This window comes from Triticum dicoccoides, chromosome 2A (assembly GCF_002162155.2).
Source record: "Triticum dicoccoides isolate Atlit2015 ecotype Zavitan chromosome 2A, WEW_v2.0, whole genome shotgun sequence".
Classification (NCBI taxonomy): domain Eukaryota; kingdom Viridiplantae; phylum Streptophyta; class Magnoliopsida; order Poales; family Poaceae; genus Triticum; species Triticum dicoccoides.
Window position 1 is genome coordinate 223,436,196 of NC_041382.1, and position 19,885 is coordinate 223,456,080.

Sequence of the window (19,885 nt, forward strand, 5' to 3'; positions counted from 1 at the left end):
CCATCAGACGCCATCTTCTTCTACCCAAACCACGATCCGATTGCACCAGAGATAACCATAGCAAGAAACCCCACGATCCCTGCAACTACCAAGGTCGGCAATAAGACAAGATTGCCCCGATTGCAGCCCGAGAGAGTCGACGGAGGAGGGGGAGCCGAGGTACAAGGTGGTCTCAGCCGGTAAAGAGTCGGCGAAAGGGGCCAGAACCCTAACTCGAGGGAAAACTACTTCGGAGAATTATTTTTTTTAGGGGGCGAAGAATTAGCTTTTTTTTAGAAAAGGACACAGAATGAGCGAGTTTTTTTTTTTTTGAGGGGAAGAAGAAGCTAGTGTAGAGATAGTTTTTTTTAGTAGATTTTTTTGAGTAGATAGTGTAGAGATAGTTGTGCACAAAATTAGTCTCCGGTCCAAGGGCAAGGGCTCGTCCTGGCCCAATATGACGCGGCGATGATGGGTCCAGACACCGGTTAGGTGGTGGTTACCGTCCTCAACAAACCCGCCCGCACCGGCTCCACACGTGGCCCGCGGGCCAGGTGGGCCCCGATCCTCGGTTCCCACGCCTTGCGCGAACCCGCGCGGGGGTGAGCGTACCCACACACGCTACTTACGCCCCACGAGCCCTCCATTTCGTACGGCCTCCCAAAAATCTCAATCCATTGCTTCTTCTTCCCTTCTCTCTCCAAGGGTGGAGGAGGGGGAGGAGGAGGAGAGAATTTTCTCTCACGGGCCGGGGTAAGGGACATCGGAGCAAGGAGGGAAGGACTCCCACTGCAGAAGTGGCTGCCTCCGTGGCGTCTTTCGTAGGTGAGGGTTCTGCTCTCGGTGGTTTCTCTCCCCAATTTACCCCTCATATTTGCGGTCGGAATTCTAGTTGGTGATGGGGGCGGGGAGTCTGGCTGCACAGATCGGTACACGACACCGCATTTCCCTTAGGGTTTGCTTCGATTGTTTTTCCCTCGCGCGATTGTCGTAATTTGGGGTTTGTGCGGGTAAATCCTAGCCCCAGATGCGGTTTTCACGGGGATCAGTCAATTTGAAATTGCGTTTGCCTGGAACTGGGATCCAACAGCCTAGATGCAGCAGTGGCTTCGATGCTGCTTGTTTTTGTATTACACACCGAAATTAGTACGGGTTGTGCGGTCATAATTCCACGCGGTTAAGTTTCCGTTTTATGTGCTCGATGGACGTGAAAGCGTAATGCGGATCTGGACGAGGTATCAGGTTAGAACTTGTCGATTTGGTCGTGGGCTTTGTTATTCGTTTCCTTGTAATATCGGTTTGCCACTTCAGCTAGTAGTAGTGTTTTAGGGGTGTGCCAGTAGAGGGCCAGGTGGCATTGTTGCCTTGTAGTAAGAGCTGTATTAACATATTGCACTTGTTACGATAAATGTTTGCTCAACAACTTGGGAACATGTTGTTGCTCTGAAGTGTCAAAATTGGTTATTTATTTTTATAAATGGTCCTTTTCTTGTGTTAGGCCAGTTTGATGAACCTATAGTAGCAGCCCTGCCTTTCAAATATGGAAATTCAGTTTCGCCAGGGTCTAAGCGGTTGAGGACTGTTCGTGTAAATTATGTATATAAGTCGTCAGAAGAGAAATTTGAAATCTCTGGAAAGATTTCAGTTCGTTTGTTTGGTTCTGATTAGCTAATAAATAGACTGACACAGTTCAGCATTACGAATGCCTTGTCCTTAAGAACTGTACTAAGAATGGGTGGCCACATCAGCTGAATTAGCAAAATTGCTCGAAATACAGTTGCCTCGCTGGATTGTGTTTGGAGCACTGGCAGTCTTTTACTGGATGTTTTACTTTGCTGTTCCAGTGTTGTCTTTTATGCTTCATGATGCACCCTTGCGAGCACACCATCCTTCCATTTTATTGCATTTCCTGCTCCTGCAACTTGCAAATGCTGGACGTCTGCACAAACGGATTGCACTATTGTTCTTCCTTAAGAACAATTTTCTTTTTTGTTACATGTAATGCTGTGATTGTTTCAGTTCTTTAATTGTAAATGCCACATCACAAGTAAGTCCGTATTTTGTTTATCTTAGTGGATATGAATCTGAGGCTATCCTCTACAGAGATCAGGTGGGAAATTGGCGACTTTGCTGCTTTGATTTATCTTCTGCTGTTTGTTACCTTTTATGTGTGAATTTAAATGTTATCGTGTCATGCTAATTTAGGGTTTTATCAGTATCTCAACTGTATAAACTGGGCATGGTATGCATTATCATCTATGCAGTTCTCTGTTATAAAATTCTCTCTTGTAATGTACTCTTACTATTCCATTTTTGCTGTTTATTCAACATCCAGATGGATTACATATCCCCTGAGAGAAGTCTGGATGGGACTTGTGGAGACCCTGGTCCTTTATTTGGAGATCAAGATGGTTGCTTGTTGGAGCACATGGATTATCATGGTGAAGGAATTACACAACCTGAATCCCCACCACTGAATGATGGACTTTTAGTTGACGCAGCCGATCAAATTTCATATTTGTCTGCAGATTCTGTACCCTATATGAATGATCAGATCATGTGCAATACAATGAAATCTGCTTCGACTAGTCCAGCATCTCCCCTGAAGCAAGACGAGGAACATCATGTGCATATAGAATCTGATATGCAAAACGATGCAGCTGAACGGAAAGTTCACCATAATGATGACTGTGAAGTACGTACCACTTCTCCGGGTTATGATGTGCATCAGAATACAGAAGTGGTTGAAGGTGTGCTTCCTCCAGAGCTTCATGAAAGCAGTGGTAATGATATATCAAACTTTGAACAAGAAACTACACATTTTGATGCCTATCTTGGTGACTCTATGTTAGCTGATAATAGCAGTAGGGATTATCAATTTAGCAATAGCGGTGATGATGATGATGAAATTCCAAACTCTTCTGCGCCTCAGATGGGAAATAAGGACAACAGAAAGTTACATGAGACTTTTCACAATGAAGTGAATGGGGCAGATGATGATCAAATGAATGGTGGGAATTCTAATCCTCATGATGAACATGACAATGAGAACTTCAACTCTGCAACTGCACCTTCCTATTTGGATGGGATGGAGCAGGAAGATCCTGGTACCGAGAATGGCATTTCCACGCCTGGCAATCAGTGGGATTCTCCACCTGAAAGGTCTGCAGGACTAGAGAAGGGCACACCATCACCAGCCAGTAGGGTCTCACTTTCAGTAGAAAGGTCACCTCATGCTCATTCATCTGAGAAACTGGACTCACCACATCATGCAAAAGAGGGTGATAATTTGGCTGACTCTCGAAGCCCACCAGCAAGACATCGGTCCCGATCTCCTGGATCTCCTGAAAACCATGACACCAACCGTAGAAGAGCTCCCTCACATGAGTTGTCTCCACATGCACGGGATAACTCTCCAGAAAGAAAAGCACAATCTTGGCGTGGAGATGGGTCACCGCGCCGAAGATCTACATCCCCTGGAAGAAGAGATGGGTCACCGCAGCGAAGATCAGCTTCCCCTAAAAGAAGAGATGGGTCACCGCGACGAAGATCAGCTTCCCCTAGAAGAAGACATGGTTCACCACGCCGAAGATCTGCATCCCCTAAAAGAAGAGATGGGTCACCTCGCAGAAGATCTCCATCCCCCAAAAGAAGACACGGGTCACCACGACGAAGATCTCCATCCCCTAAAAGGAGGAATGGGTCACCACGGCGAAGATCTCCATCCCCTAAAAGGAGGCATGGGTCACCACGGCGAAGATCTCCATCTCCTAAAAGAAGAGCCTCACCCAAGAGGAGGGGTTCACCAAGGAGGAGGGATTCCCCAACAAGGAGGGATTCCTCTCCAAGAAGGAGAGACTCACCAAGAAAGAGAGATTCCTCAGCAAGGAGGAGGGATTCCCCAACAAGGAGGGATTCCTCTCCAAGAAGGAGAGACTCACCAAGAAAGAGAGATTCCTCTCCAAGGAGGAGGGAATCCCCAACAAGAAAGAGGGACTCCCCAACAAGGAAGAGAGATAGATCAAAATCAAGGTCACCATCAAGGAAAACTGATTCCTCTAGACATAAAAGGGAGCATGGTAGATCTCGATCAGGGTCTCCACACTCTAGGAATCACCATAGAAGATCTCCAAGGTGATTTTTTGGTGTACCACTGAGTAAACCTCCAACCTTCTTGTTATCTGAATTTGGATGAGCATGTTTTAAACCAACAGTACCACATGTTTTCTGACTCTGCAACTTTAAGTAGAAGATCTATGTTTTGTTACTAGATTGTTTTACTTATTTTATTGTTTTATAATGTTGTTGGTACTAATTATATATATATTTTTACATTGTAGAAGAAGGCATTCACCAAGGCACAGATCACCTCCAGCAAGGCATCATTCTCCTAAAAGATGTTGGTCACCACCTGCCAACAGGAAGACTGGATTGGGTAAGCCTGGGCGGAATCTGTTTGTTGCAGGTTTTAGCTATGCCACCACAGAGCGAGAGTTGGAGAAGAAATTTGCAAAGTTTGGACGTGTAACAAGGGTGCGGGTTGTCCGAGATAAACGGTAATCGCTTTCACATGCAGTTATTTGTACCTACTTGTTTCTTTGTTTGTGAATGGAGAGACACTGCGATACTCTTCAAGTCTGCTTGGTTTGCTAGAAATGTTAGCCTTGCCAAGTTTTGCCATGCCAATGGGTGGTACCAACGGAATTTGGTTTGGCTCCAACATTTCCAATGTGGTTTCTCTCACAGTTTGTTGGTTTGCTCTCAACTGGCCTGACCCCAAACATTGGCAAGCCAATTCATTTTAGCTTACCAAGCAGGCTCTTTTAGTTTATAATACAGTGTTTGTCATCACTTCCTCCATTGCGGCTCAAGTTTGCATTTTTTCTCCTTTTGAAACCATGGACAAGGCACACCTTGTCAGACTGATACACAACTCATAAACGGGCTGCATGATTTGTAAGGCCGTCTCATATTTTTAACACTTGATGGATTGCGTTTAAATATAGGGAGAGTACTTAGGATTCCATCTACCGTCGTTTGAAAATAAGGTTGTATTTTGTCTGCATGTGGATCAAGGAAACATCTAAGAAAAAGTACCCCTAATTATTTTTCTACTATATTCGAGGCATGCTATGCATACACTTATATTTCAGCTTGCAAGAGCATAATTGGTAAATTTTGTGCTGCGATGTCTGCTATGATTGAACTATAAGCAATCGATGTTGGTTGGATTTTACCTGGTTTGCCCCTTTACTAATTAATTAACCACGAGAAAGCTAGATTGATGGGACTGTCGGTGACTGTAGTTTGTACTACGTTGCGATTGAACTAAAATGGTCAAAAATAGTTGGATATTAGATGGTTTCTCTTTTAATACTAGTTGAAATTGAATTGATGATGAGGCTGGCAGAGAACGTACTCTGTACTACTATATGATAAGAGCTTTTTTTGAACATTTTATATATGAAATAACTCTGGTATACTGAAAAAACCAGGCAATATCATTCTACATTTGTACTCTGTCAAGTAGGTTTGCTAGATGTTAACCTAATTTGCAATTTTTCTTAGAACTGGAGATTCTCGAGGCTTTGGATTTTTATCCCTGGAGAAGGATGAGGACGCTGATGCAGCAATCCGAGCTTGCGACGAGACTGAGTGGAATGGTAGGATCATTCTTGTGGAGAAGTCCAAGGCACCTGCATGGTGAATCTTACACCCTAGAGTTCTGCAAACAATGCTCTGGGTGGGCGGGACCAGTTTGCACAGCTTTTATCGTACCAACAGTATAACATAAACTATTAATTTATCATTACATGTGGCAAAGTTTACTTGAACCAGCTCTCTATGCTGTACTAGGAGTAAGTAATAATGCACTTGCTATGGCTGCCTTGCTGACAATTATTGAAGAATAAGATTATATGCCAAACCTTAGCTTGTTTCAGGACCCTGCTGCTGATAAAGAGGGAGTTAGCGGTACACATTGTAATATCTGCAACCTCTACTACACATTCATGACATTCATCATCCTCTTCTTCCTCTGCATGGTGATCGAGTGTTTGGCTGGCAGTTCAGTTCATGGTGATGCATGGGCGAAATTCAGACTTGCGACGCTGTGTTGGTCATTTTTAAGTTAGGACAATAATTTTATACGTTTGTATGTGCTCTGTGTTTTAGGTCGTGGATACTACTATATGTTGGATATGTCCCGATAACTTTTCTGCTGTCTTTTCTTTCTGCCTCTACTCATGAATCAGAAATATTTTATGCAAAAAAGAACGACATTCTGATCCTTCATGCTCTCGCCCGTTTGTCTGTTGCCAACGCCTACTTATGGTAGGTGGATGCAAGGTTGTCATGCCGACTAGTGATTCTGGTCTGGTATTTAAGTTTGGTCACCACTCACCACCGCCAACGCCAACACCAGCATCCTGATGATACGTGCACAAACCCACTTTTAGCTGGTTGATGGAGATTGGGTAGCGTTGATTTGACATGGCGGTTTCATTCTTGGAGACTAACAATTTCTCCTTCTCTATCGTCATCGACACTTTCTTGATCAACGCATATACTCCCTTCGTCCCATAATATAAGAGTGTTTTTTACTCACACTCTTATATTATGGAAGGGAGTAGCAGATACACATAGCCAGCAGCAGCGCCTGTGTTCTCCTGACCTCTCGGCCCAAGGAAAATAGAAGCAGCCACCGTCCCTTATGGTTTCTTCCACGCTGCCATCTTGGTCCGCCTCCTGTCTTTTAGGGCATCTCCAGCCGTTGGCTCCCTGGGGCGCCTAAAATCGCCGCTTGAATGTGAGCCGACGCAAAAATTAAGCCTGGGGGCGAGTTGGTCCCCAGCCGCCGGCCCCAGGGCTGCCCCCAGGCACGTTTTAAAATAAAAGAAGTTCGGCGAAGTTCGGCTTAAGCACGATGAAATTCGGCCAAATACGATAAATTTTGGCCAAACACGATAAATTTTGGCACATTTTGGCGAAGTTTGTGGATTTTCATTACATAGCTCATATACATAAACTAATCTAAAGGAAAAACTGGCTGAAGTCGCTGCCGTCGCCGCCATCGTCGTCGTCGGCCTTCTCCTCCTTGACGCGGGCGCCCCTGCTGGACCCCTGCCCGGCGTCGCCATGGCGGACTGGTGGCGGCGCATCGTCGTCGTCGTCATCGTCGCTGTCGCAGATGACGACGACTCCGCCTTCGTCGCGAGCGCGTCGACGCTCCGCGAAGCGAAGCAGGGCGGCGCGTTGGCGCTCCTTCGCCTTCTCCAGGCGCTCCTTCTCCATAGCTATGGAGTCCCTGCACGCCCATTCCAGGGCCACGTCGTCGTCGTCGAGCTCCGTCGTCATCGGCGCGGCCGGCTCCTTCTTCACCGGCGCGAGCCCCGGCTCCGTCTTTGGCTTGAAAAAGCGCGGAGGAGGAGCCGACGAGCAGGCGCGCCGGCCGCCCTCGTTGATGACGATGTCGGCGCTGCGAGTGCGCCGACCGAGCGGCTTCTCTGCCGCGGGCTCGGCCTTGACGCCGAGCAGGGCCGGAGTGCCGGAGGAGTGCGATGAAGATCGGGAGGAGGAACAAGAGGAGGAGGACCCGAACCTCCTTGGCGCCCATGGCCCGGCGCGTCGGTGCTGCGCCGGGGCGGCCGCCCTCGCCGGGTACGCCAACGGCGGGTCGTTGCCGCCCTCGAGGTACGTCAGCACGCCCTCGAGTGTGCGGCCGGGGACGCCCCACCACAGGTGGCGCCCCTCGCTGTTCTGCCGGCCACCAACCACCGGCGCGCCGTTGATGGACGCCAAGCGCTGCTGCTGGCGGCGCTCGAAATACGCCGCCCAAGCCGCGTGGTTGTCGGCGGCGTACTGGGGGAGGGAGAGTTGGGCGTCGGTGAGGGAGGCGCGCACGACCTCGACTTCCTCGGCGAAGTACTGCGGCTTCGCCACGGCGTCGGGCAGCGGGGGAATGGCACTCCCTCGGCGCTGAGCCTCCACCCCGTCGGCCCGGCGCGCATGTCCGGCGGCGCCGGGATGTTCGCCTGGAACAGGAGCCAGGACTCCTGTTCGCGGAGCGAACGGCGGCCGAAGCCGTTGGCCGCCGCCTCGTCTCCGGGGTAGCGTTCCGCCATGGCGACGGACTCGGGAGAGGTAGAGAGATAGAGGGAGGGGCTGGGCGGCGGCGCTCGAGAGAGGTAGGGAGAGGGAGGAGCTGGGCGGCGGCGAGGGGCGGGGCTGGTGTGGGCACAGGCGAGTGCAGGCCACCGGCTATATAGCCGCGCCGCACCCGTGTGTACGCGTGCGAGGGAGGGGAGGCGTCGGCGCGCCGTCCCGTGACGCGCCGCCCGTGAGGAATCAGTGGCAAGGCTGACCGGCGGCAGCCTTGGCATTGATTCCCCGCGGGAACCGAGGCCGTTGGGGGAAGACGAGGCGCCGTGTCGCTGACGCGGCGGGCCCGCGGCTGTTTCGCGCCAAAACAGTTTGCCCCGGCGCCTCCGGACGCCCCCCAGCGCGCCGGATTCGGTCTGGGTCCGCCGGCGCTGTTTTCGACCCAGACCGACGAAAATCGGGTTCCTGGGACGCGACTGGGCCGTTTTTTTGGCGCCGACGCGAAAAAATCGCCTGGCGAGGCCTTCTTGAGGGCGTGGCTCGAGATGCCCTTATTCTGTGGCCTTGCCGGGGGCCGAAGGAGCGAGGACTGCCTCTTTCGTTATTTTTTAGTAAGTCATATTTTCTTTTGGTTTTTAGTTTCCTGGCAGCATCGTCAGAGGAGGTGACGATGATGTTGTGTTGGAACGAAGTCTCTTCCTCTTTCTACCTCAATGTTGTTCGATTCAGCATCAATGAAGGACCTATGAGAGTATGTGTTGTCAGGTCCATTGGTTTCCTTTGGATTTTCCTTTTTTGAAAGTGGTTTTTTTTTGGATTTTGATAGTTGATGTGTTTATTCCGTTTCGAAAAAATAGTTGATGTGTTTATCAAGAAAAACAATTTATTATTTGCGCAATGACTTGATGTTTTCATTCATTATTAGTTATTTTACTTCTTGCGGAAAATTAAAACGAAGGTCGAAGCGCGGCTCCAGTTATAGATGATTCAGAGAGATGTTGAGAGATTTCAAAAAGATTACTATCAGGCATTGTAATAGAGAGTCTAATGTAGTTGCTCATGAGCTAGCTGAGTGAGGGCGTGCAAACAATCTTTCTATGTGAAACAGACGATGTAAACATCATTTGATGATTAATAAAGCTAGTAATGAAGGCTTTCTCATGAAAAATACGGAGGGTGAACCGTCACTGCGTGATCCGTTACTGTTGATACAGTTTTGGATCACCGCTTATAATGAGGGAAAAGGCAAACGTTATTTTTTCTTCGAATGAGAAAAAAAGGCAAACATGTGGTCTTCGTTTCAGAAATAAAATCAAAATACACAAGTTCAGAAAAAGCGTGTTCATTTAGAGTATTTTATTTTATTTTTATTTCTAAGTACGAGGACCCGCTCATATGCACCTGCTGCAGCGACGGTTCCTGTACGTGATTGATTGATTCGTTCCCACGTTTTTACACTTCGATTTTTTAACAGGACGCGATAGATGCTGGACTGGATTCATGCATGAACCCAAAAATTCCCCGCACCAAATCGACTGCGCCACGGGCTCATGATGCTGCGCACGTCGCACGTCAGTGAACAACTGCTCCAACTAAACTAAAGGCTCCTAGGCCTCGAGCAACCATTCATTGGTAGACCTACTTTACTGGTTCTGTCACTGTCTCGCTGACTCAGTAGGTTAAAAATAGATGAAGCATTATTAGGGCATGGCCAATCCATAGCCTTCGGGTGATACCCCGTAAGGCATGTAGGATCAGATGATAAAAAAAGTAGGTTCGAATGAAAAAGCGGGACCCTCTGCAGAAGGCGGGTGTTTGGAGCGAAAAATTGTGTTCCAGTGCATAAAGCTGAAAAAGTTGTGGAGAGTAGAGATGCATATGTAGTGAGAGTCTTTTTTTTTCTTGATGAGGCCCACTAATGATAGATTCCATTGGAGAAAAAAAATCAATATAGATGCCTTAACCTAATTATTTCACGAGGCATCTGTATTCATATGCCCTTAGAGCCACCTGATATTATGATGTTAAGCAATCGTCGCAGAGTTGCCATATATTATTTGCAAGGATCAATTTAATCATTTTCCAAGGGATCCCGCATGAGTGAGCGCCAACTCATTTCGTCCGTCTGTATCCGTTTGGATCCATGCGGACAAATAACGCGGCCCGAGGCACTGAAGCAAACGGACGGGTGCCTGTTTGGACTCATTTCTAGCATAAATTTGGGCTCGATTTACTTCCGCGCGGACACTTAGCGGACGCCTGCGGTGTTCTCCCAGCGTCTTCCCCTCCCCCACCCATCTGTGGCACACATGCCATCCCCCCTTCCAACCAGCACCACACCCTCTTCGCGATCACCGGCACCCACTTTCGGCCTTCGCGTCACCGCCCCACGTCCACCGCCACATCCATCGCCGCCCACTTTTGTTGTCATTGTGGCCGCCGCATCCACGGCTTGCTGCCTACTCCTCGGCCACCGTCGACATCCCACCGCTACCCGCAAGGTTGCAGCCGGAGGACACGGGGTTTGATAGCTCTGCTGCCTCCGTCTCCGTGGGCAGGCCAAGGAGGGCTCCATTCACCGGTCGCGACTCATCACCGCTCACCCCCGTCGTCGCCCGCAAGGTGTTTAGTTGTTTGACCTAGTCGACCAAGGCTCATCCACGCCTGCCTCCGTCTAGTGAGGTACGGTTTCATCATGGTGGACATCTCAGATGAGTTTTTTTTACAACAACTTCATATGTTCATCATCGTCCGACGATAATGATGATCTTGCAATGATGATCTTGCAATAGTTACTATGATCGTCAATGAGCACATTGCTAGGTAGCGGCTAGCCAGCCCAGGTCTAGGAGATCGATCTCGGGCCATGCTCTGGGGTTGAATCATAATAGAGCGTGCGGACATTCCATACACTACAAAGATTATTTCCATCTCAATGACCCACTTCCCTTCCAAGCTTTTCTGATGACGGTTCCAGATGGCGAGACATGTACTTAGCTGTATTCTGAAGGGAGTGGTGTACACTGGTACAACGACGTGCTAAACAAACGGTATTTAACCCCTTTCCGCAACGACATTTGGAAATGTCGCCAAGTGAGTGTGGGCGATAGGGGGGTCCTTCCCACACGACCCAGAAATCGTCGAGGATAGGCCCTCCTAGGACCCAGGCTGGGGCCGTGTGTGATCGGGCGAGGCATCGAAACCCAATCATTTCCGTAGGTATCTACATCCCACACGGTGAATCTTAGAAAATCATTTCCGTAGGTATGTACATTCCACACGGTGAATCCCAGAAAATCATTTCCGTAGGTATGTACATCCCACACGGTGAATCCCATAAAACATTTTCATAGGTATGTACATCCCACACGGTGAATCCTAGAAAAATATTTCCGTACGTATGTATATCACACACAGTTCTTTGTGTGGAAACGTTTGTGCAAGGTGGCCTAACACAAACAGTTCGCTGCCGGAAGCCGTGTGTGATTGTTAGTTGATCGAACACGCCTACTTTCTAGAAACCATGCGGGTTGTTTGAGTTCATCGCCCACGGTGCTGTCTGAGTAACTGTCTGCAATAGAAAACTCCAATAAGCAGGGTAATTAGCCTATTATTGATAATCCGTGTACTAATCAAACTGGTATTTCTTATAAAACACGCTAAATATTTCATATCCGTATAAAAGCAACCAGGATTTCATAATCGAATTATATCAGATAGCTTCGGTACTCAGTTACGCCATTACACAATAGCACCAAGTTTCACATGCAGCATAAAAAACCTTTGGAAAGTAGCATCATACATGGTAAATAGACAAATGAATCTCATCTGGGAAACTGCAGAAGCGGAAGGCAAATATTGAGCCTTCGGTGATGTTGAATGTCCTTGCAACTTTAGGCCAGTGGCTATGGATAATTGCCCGCCCAACCTTCGTCATCTTCAGCAAGTCTTCAATATTGTATCGTGGGTGTTGAATGAACACCTTCCTCGCCTATTGACCATGCAGGTGGTCTGAGTGGTAATCATCGGTGAACTGCTTTGAAAAGTACTAAAAACAAAGCTATGCATAAATCGCTGTTGTAAATTTTGAAATGGCGCAAGGGGTAAAAACAAGGTAAAAGAGTTGGTACCATCCTATAGTTGACTGATGTCTTCTTCATTGTGCAAACAAAGATTTTGCTGTTATTCGTCGCTAGTTTCTTCATCCTAACAATCTTTCTGAGTTTCTTGACTTGACTGATATTCATGGACATCTCATCTCCCCATATGCAAAATGGGTCGAACAGTGGGTCTAAGCCTCTGACAGCAGGACCTACATGTGCAACACCAAATTGTAAGAAACCTAAATATTAGAATGATTCTTGCAACTGCACAATAATGTGCTATTAGCCAAAGGACCCTGCTTGAACAAACCTCGATGGTAAACTGAAGTGTCTCCCATTGTTTCCCTGCGACACACATAAGGAAGATCTTGATCAGGTTAACTGAGAGTTGCCATACTATCAATAGAATATGTATTGAGTACAGTAAAATTCGATTGGTGTCACATGCATAACAATACAAAATTGTACCCATAACAAATGAAAATCAAATTGCAGAACTGAACCAAACAGTTAAATGGACAATAGACCAAATGAACCAAAATAGTTAACCGAGCACGACATTGCAGAATAGAAACATGTACTAGAAGATAAGACAGTTAAAAAACAAAGAATGCTTGAGAACAGTACTACAAAATGTAGCAATTGTTGGACCAAAGTGTTAACTGAACATTACATTTCAGAGGGCCAGACTGTTAACTAAACATTAGATTCCATATTAACATTACAGAGGACAAATCACTAGAAGGCACTGGCGGTGGCCTCGAGAAAACATCACAAACTATTTTAAAGTATACAACTGCGTGGCGGTGTCGACGGTGGCCTCGAAGACGAGGTGCTCCTCCAAGATCTGGCGGTCGACACACATGGCTGCCATAGCGACCTCGTTCGCGCGTGCGGCCGCATGCTACTGAGCTCCATGTTATACTGCATGTAAAATGGCTGTGGGCGGCGCTTAATTGGAGGAGGGGGGCAGTGATTTCGGTGGAAGGTGTCGCTCCATCGGTTGGGGCATGTGGGACGGGAAAGTACGAGGATGGTGTGGGTGGGGTGTGGATTACCTGACCATATCGACGAGGTCGCGCAACAAGAAGAAGGGTCGACGGCGAGGAGGTCGCGCAACAGGAAGAAGGGTCGCCGGCGAGGAGGCGGCGCTGCAAGAAGAAGGGTCGTCGGCGAGGAGGCGGCGCTACAAGAAGAAGGGTAGCCGGCGCTGCAAGAAGAAGGGTCGCCGGCGAGGAGGCTGAGCTGCCAGTAAGCAGCAGTGAAGGTTTGAACTTGGAAAGCAAGGAGGAACAATGGAGATGTGGCTTTTGGTAGGAGGGAGGGGCGGGGAGATAGATATTTCCGCGATGGTAAAAAAATTTCGCTCGGTGCCGCGAGAGACTGGCGCGCAAGTGTGGTTCAAGCAGGGGCGGTGGACTATAGACGACGAAGCTTCCTGCGTAAGCCAGACAAGACGGTGCGCCAAGATATTTTATATCGCATCCCACACGATTCTTTCTAGCAAACTGTTTGTGGTATACCTAATTTTTTCATTATGTTTTGAAAGACAAAATGGTGTTATGGAGGGAAAGGATGATGTTTGAATTGCTAGAACATTTACGTACAGTGAAAATGCAACTAGTACATGAGTGTCGTGTTTAAATTTGGAATTATTTCGGGTTCGTTTGACATTTTTATGAATTAATTGATTTTTGGGCATTTAATGTGCATAATTCAAATTTGAACTACAAGCACATGCTCCAATACACCAACGTTTGTTGAAAAATCACATGTGTGTGTTTGGGTGAATTTATAGGTCCCATGCAAGAAATGAGAATAAAATTCAAACATCTGGGTGTCGTGACTCGGCCGGAATGATTGAGAAACTTGATTTTTAATTCCTGTAAATCCAAAACACGGCTGAAAATCATGAAACTTGGCATGGTGTCATGAGATGGCACCAACATGCCGCGTTAATTTTTTTGTCCGAATTGGGACAAGCTTTGGTGTAAGCTTCTTGCAAACCGGAGCTCCCCTCAAAAGGCTTGTGGTTCTGAGAGGGAACGTGTCACCTTCGTGTGTGAAACGACATACATACACTGCCTTCTCTTGCCTTAATTTTTGTCACTGACAGATTAGACCAAATAGAAGTATCGTGCTAAATTTTGGAATTATTCTGGGTTCGTTTGGCCTTTTTATACATTAATTGAGTTTCTGCGCATTTAATGTGCATAATTCAAATTTGAACTACAAGCACAAACTCGAGTGCACCAAAGTTGTTTCAAAAATCATATGTGTATCCTTGGGTGAATTTTTAGGTCCATGCAAGAGATGGGAGTAAAATTCAAACATCTGGGCATCGTGGCTCGGTCGAAAAGATTGAGAAACTTGGTTTTAATTTCTGTAAATACAAAATACGCCTAAAAATTATGAAAGTTGGCATGGTGTCATGACATGGCACCAACATGCTGCGATAAATTTTTTGGCCGAATTGGCAGCTTTGGTGTAAGCTTCTTGCGAACCAGAGCTTCCCTTAAGAAAGCTCGTGGTTTCGAGGGGGAACATGTCACCTTCGTGTGCGAAACGACATTCGTACACTGCCTTCTCCCACCTTAATTTTTTTACATAGGTAGATTAGACAAAATAGAAGTATCGTGCTAAATTTTGGAGTTATTCTGGGTTCATTTGTCCCTTTTTATACATTAATTGAGTTTCTATGCATTTAATGTGCATAATTCAAATTTGAACTACAAGCACAGGCTCTAGTGCACCAAAGTTTTTGAAAAATCACATGTGTGTCCTTGGGTGAATTTCTAGGTCACATGCAAGAGATGGGTGTGAATTCAAACATCTGGGCGTCGTGGCTCGGCCGGAAAGATTGACAATTCTGGTTTTTTTAATTCCTGTAAATCCAAAACACGTCTGGAAATCATGAAACTTGGCCTGGTGTCATGACATGGCACCAACATGCTGCGGTAATTTTTTTGGCCCGAAGTGGGACAAGCTTTGGTGTAACCTTCTTGCAAACCGGAGCTTCACTCAAGAAGGCTTGTGGTTCCGAGAGGGAACATGTCACCTTCGTGTGCGAAACGACATACGTACACTGCCTTCTCCCGCCTTAATTTTTGTACACTAGCAGATTAGACCAAATAGAAGTATCGTGCTAAATATTGGAATTATTCTGGGTTCGTTTGGCCCTTTTTATACATTAATTAAGTTTCTGGGCATTTAATGTGCATAATTCAAATTTGAACTACAAGCACATGCGTGAGTGCATCAAAGTTGTTTGAAAAATCACATGTGTGTCCTTGGATGAATTTCTAGGTCCCATGCAAGAGATGGGAGTGAAATTCAAACATCTGGGCGTCGTGGCTCGGCCGGAAAGATTGAGAAACTTGGTTTTTTAATTCCTGTAAATTCAAAACACGCCTGAAAATCATGAAAGTTGGCATGGTGTCATGACATGGCATCAACATACTGCAGTAATTTTTTTGGCCGAATTGGGGCAAGCTTTGGTGTAAGCTTCTTGCAAACCGGAGCTTCCCTCAAGAAGGCTCGTTGTTCTGAGAGGGAACGTGTCACCTCCATGTGCGAAACGACATACGTACACTGCCTTCTCTCGCCTTAATTTTTTTACACAGGCAGATTAGACCAAATGGAAGTATCGTGCTAAATTTTGGAATTATTCCGGGTTTGTTTCACCCTTTTTATACATTAATTGAGTTTTTGTGCATTTAGTGTGCATAATTCAAATTTGAACTACAAGCACAAGCTCCAGTGCACCAAAGTTGTTTGAAAAATCGCATGTGTGTCCTTGGGTGAATTTCTAGGTCCCATGCAAGAGATGGGGGTGAATTCAAATATCTGGGAGTCGTGGCTCGACCGAAAAGATTGAGAATTATGGTTTTTAATTCCGATAAATCCAAAGCACGCGTGAAAATCATGAAACTTGGCATGGTGTCATGACATGGCACCAACGTGCTGCAGTAATTTTTTTGGCCGAATTGGGACAAGATTTGGTGTAAGCTTCTTGCTAACCGGAACTTCACTCAAGAAGACTTGTTGTTCCAAGAGGGAACGTGCCATCTCCTTGTGCGAAAGACATATGTACACTGCCTTCTCCCGCCTCAAATTTTGTACACTGGTAGATTAGACCAAATAGAAGTATCGTGCTAAATTTTGGAATTATTCCGGGTTCGTTTGGCCCTTTTTCTACATTAATTGAGTTTCTGCACATTTAATGTGCATAATTCAAATTTGAACTACAAGCACACGCTTCAGTGCACCAAAATTGTTTGAAATATCACATGTGCGTCCTTGGGTGAATTTCTAGGACCCATGCAAGAGATGGGAGTGAAATTCAAACATCTGAGCATCGTGGCTCGGCCGGAAAGGTTGAGAATTTTGGTTTTTTAATTCCTGTAAATCCAAAACATGCCTGAAAATCATGAAAGTTGGCATGGTGTCATGACATGGCACCAACATGCTGCGGTAATTTTTTTGGCCGAATTGGGACAAGATTTGGTGTAAGCTTCTTGCAAACCGGAGCTTCCCTCAAGAAGGCTCGTCGTTCCGAGAGGGAACGTGTCACCTCCGTGTGCGAAATGACATACGTACACTGCCTTCTCCTGCCTTAATTTTTTTACATAGGCATATTGGACCAAATAGAAGTATCGTGCTAAAATTTGGAATTATTCCAGGTTCGTTTGGCCCTTTCTATACATTAATTTAGTTTCTGCGCATTTAATGTGCATAATTCAAATTTGAACTACAAGCACAGGCTCTAGTGCACCAAAGTTGTTTGAAAAATCACATATGTGTCCTTGGGTGAATTTCTAGGTCCCATGCAAGAGATGGGAGTGAATTCAAACATCTAGGCGTCGTGGCTCGGCCAGAAAGATTGGAAATTTTGGTTTTTCCAATTCCTGTAAATCCAAAACACACATGAAAATCATGAAACTTGGCACGGTGTCCTAACATGGTTTGGTATAAGCTTCTTGCAAACCGGTAACTGCGGTATTTTTTTTGGCCAAATTAGGACAAGCTTTGGTGTAAGCTTCTTGCAAACCGGAGCTTCACTCAAGAAGGCCTGTGGTTCCGAGAGGGAACGTGTCACCTCCATGTGCGAAACGACATACGTACAGTGCCTTCTCCCGCCTTAATTTTTTTACACTAGTAGATTAAACCAAATAGAAGTATCATGCTAAATTTTGGAATTATTCTCGGTTCATTTGGCCCTTTTTAAACATTAATTGAGTTTCTGGGCATTTAATGTGCATTATTCAAATTTGAACTATAAGCACAGGCTCGAGTGCACCAAAGTTGTTTGAAAAATCACATGTGTGTCCTTGGATGAATTTCTAGGTCCCATGCAAGAGATGGGAGTGAAATTCAAACATCTGGGCATTGTGACTCGGCCGAAAAGATTGAGGAACTTGGTTTTTTAATTCCTGTAAATCCAAAACAAGCCTGAAAATCATGAAACTTGGCATGGTGTCATGACATGGCACCAACATGCTACGGTAATTTTTTTGGCCGAATTGGGACAAGCTTTAGTGTAAGCTTCTTGCAAACCGGAGCTTCACTCAAGAAGGCTTGTGGTTCCGAGAGGGAACATGTCACCTCCGTGTGCGAAACGACATACGTACACTGCCTTCTCCCGCCTTAATTTTTGTACACTGGCAGATTAGACCAAATAGAAGTATCGTGCTAAATTTTGGAATTATTTCGGGTTCGTTTGGCCCTTGGATGAATTTCTAGGTCCCATGCAAGAGATGGGAGTGAAATTCAAACATCTGGGCATTGTGACTCGGCCGAAAAGATTGAGGAACTTGGTTTTTTAATTCCTGTAAATCCAAAACACGCCTGAAAATCATGAAAGTTGGCATGGTGTCATGACATGGCACCAACATGCTGCGGTAATTTTTTCGCCGAATTGGGACAAACTTTGGTGTAAGCTTCTTGCAAACCGGAGGTTCCCTCAAGAAGGCTCGTGGTTCCGAGAAGGAACGTTTCACCTCCGTGCGCGAAATGACATACATACACTGCCTTCTCCCGCCTTAATTTTTTTACACAGGCAGATTAGAAAAAATAGAAGTATCATGCTAAATTTTGGAATTATTCCGGGTTCGTTTGACCCTTTTTATACATTAATTGAGTTTCTGCGCATTTAATGCGCATAATTCAAATTTGAACTACAAGCACAGGTTCCAGTGCACCAAAGTTGTTTGAAAAATCACATGTGTGTCCTTGGGTGAATTTCTAGGTCCCATGCAAGAGATGCGAGTGAATTCAAACATCTGGGCGTCGTGGCTCGGCTGGAAATATTGAGAAACTTGATTTTTTAATTTCAGTAAATCCAAAACACGCCTGGAAATCATGAAAGTTGGAGTGGTGTCATGACATGGCACCAACTTGCTGCGGTAAATTTTTTTGGCCGAATTGGGACAAGCTTTGGTGTATGCTTTTTGCAAACCGGACCTTCCCTCAAGAAGGCTCGTGGTTCCGAGAGGGAACATGTCACCTCCGTGTGCGAAACGACATACGTACATTGCCTTCTCCCGCCTTAATTTTTTTACACAGGCAGATTAGACCAAATAGAAGTATCGTGCTAAATTTTGGAATTATTCTGGGTTCGTTTGGCCCTTTTTATACATTAATTGAGTTTCTGCGCATTTAATGTGCATAATTCAAATTTGAACTATAAGCGCAGGCTCTAGCGCAGCAAACTTGTTTGAAAAATCACATGTGTGTCCTTCGGTGAATTTCTAGGTCCCATGCAACAGATGGGAGTGGATTCAAACATCTGGGCGTCGTGGCTCGGCCGGAAAGATTGAGAATTCTGGTTTTTTAATTTCTGTAAATCCAAAACACTCCTGAAAATCATGAAACTTGGCATGGTGTCATGACATGGCACCAAATGTTGCGGTAATTTTTAATTAAGACAAGCTTTGGGGTAAGCTTCTTGCAAACCGGAGTTTCCCTGAAGAAGGCTCGTGGTCCCGAGAGGGAACGTGTCACCTCTGTGTGCGAAATGACATACGTACACTGCCTTCTCCCGCCTTAATTTTTTTACACAAACAAATTAGACCAAATAGAAGTATTGTTCTAAATTTTGGGATTATTCCGGGTTCGTTTAGCCTTTTTTATACATTAATTGAGTTTCTGCACATTTAATGTGCATAATTCAAATTTGAAGTACAAGTACACGCTCTAGTGCACCAAAGTTGTTTCAAAAATCTCATGTGTGTCCTTGGGTGAATTTTTAGGTCCCATGCAAGAGATGGGAGTGAATTCAAACATTTGGGCGTCGTGGCTTGACCGGAAAGATTGAGAATTCTGGTTTTTTAATTCCTGTAAATCCAAAACACGCCTAAAAATCATGAAAGTTGGCATGGTGTCATGACATGGCACCAACATGCCGCGGTAATTTTTTTGGCCGAATTGGGACAAGCTTTGGTGTAAGCATCTTGCAAACCGGAGCTTCCCTCAAGAAGGCTCGTGGTTCCGAGAGGGAACGTATCACCTTCGTGTGTGAAACGGCATACGTACACTGCCTTCTCTTGCGTGAATTATTTTACACAGACATATTAGACCAAATAGAAGTATCGTGCTAAATTTTGGGATTATCCCGGGTTCGTTTAGCCCTCTTTATACATTAATTGAGTTTCTACGCATTTAATGTGCATAATTCAAATTTGAACTACAAGCACATGCTTCAG

The 19,885-nt window shown here is 45.8% G+C and overlaps 1 protein-coding gene across 4 annotated transcripts; it reads left to right on the forward strand.

The window, feature by feature from the left end:
• The first annotated feature begins 617 nt into the window (after window positions 1–617).
• On the forward strand, window positions 618–6,197 carry LOC119354321 (serine/arginine repetitive matrix protein 1-like). 4 transcript variants are annotated; one of them, XM_037621051.1, is made up of 5 exons: window positions 619–804; window positions 2,315–2,420; window positions 2,508–4,113; window positions 4,320–4,535; window positions 5,548–6,197. In XM_037621051.1, exons 2-5 carry the CDS (start codon window positions 2,315–2,317, stop codon window positions 5,684–5,686), a joined length of 2,067 nt encoding a protein of 688 aa, XP_037476948.1. In that variant the 5' UTR covers window positions 619–804; the 3' UTR covers window positions 5,687–6,197. The 4 variants fall into 4 exon arrangements, with proteins under 4 accessions (XP_037476947.1, XP_037476948.1, XP_037476949.1 ...); XM_037621052.1 differs by lacking the exon at window positions 619–804 and having other exon boundaries at window positions 2,508–2,762; window positions 2,912–4,113; XM_037621050.1 differs by having other exon boundaries at window positions 618–804; window positions 2,315–4,113.
• Window positions 6,198–19,885: the final 13,688 nt, after the last annotated feature.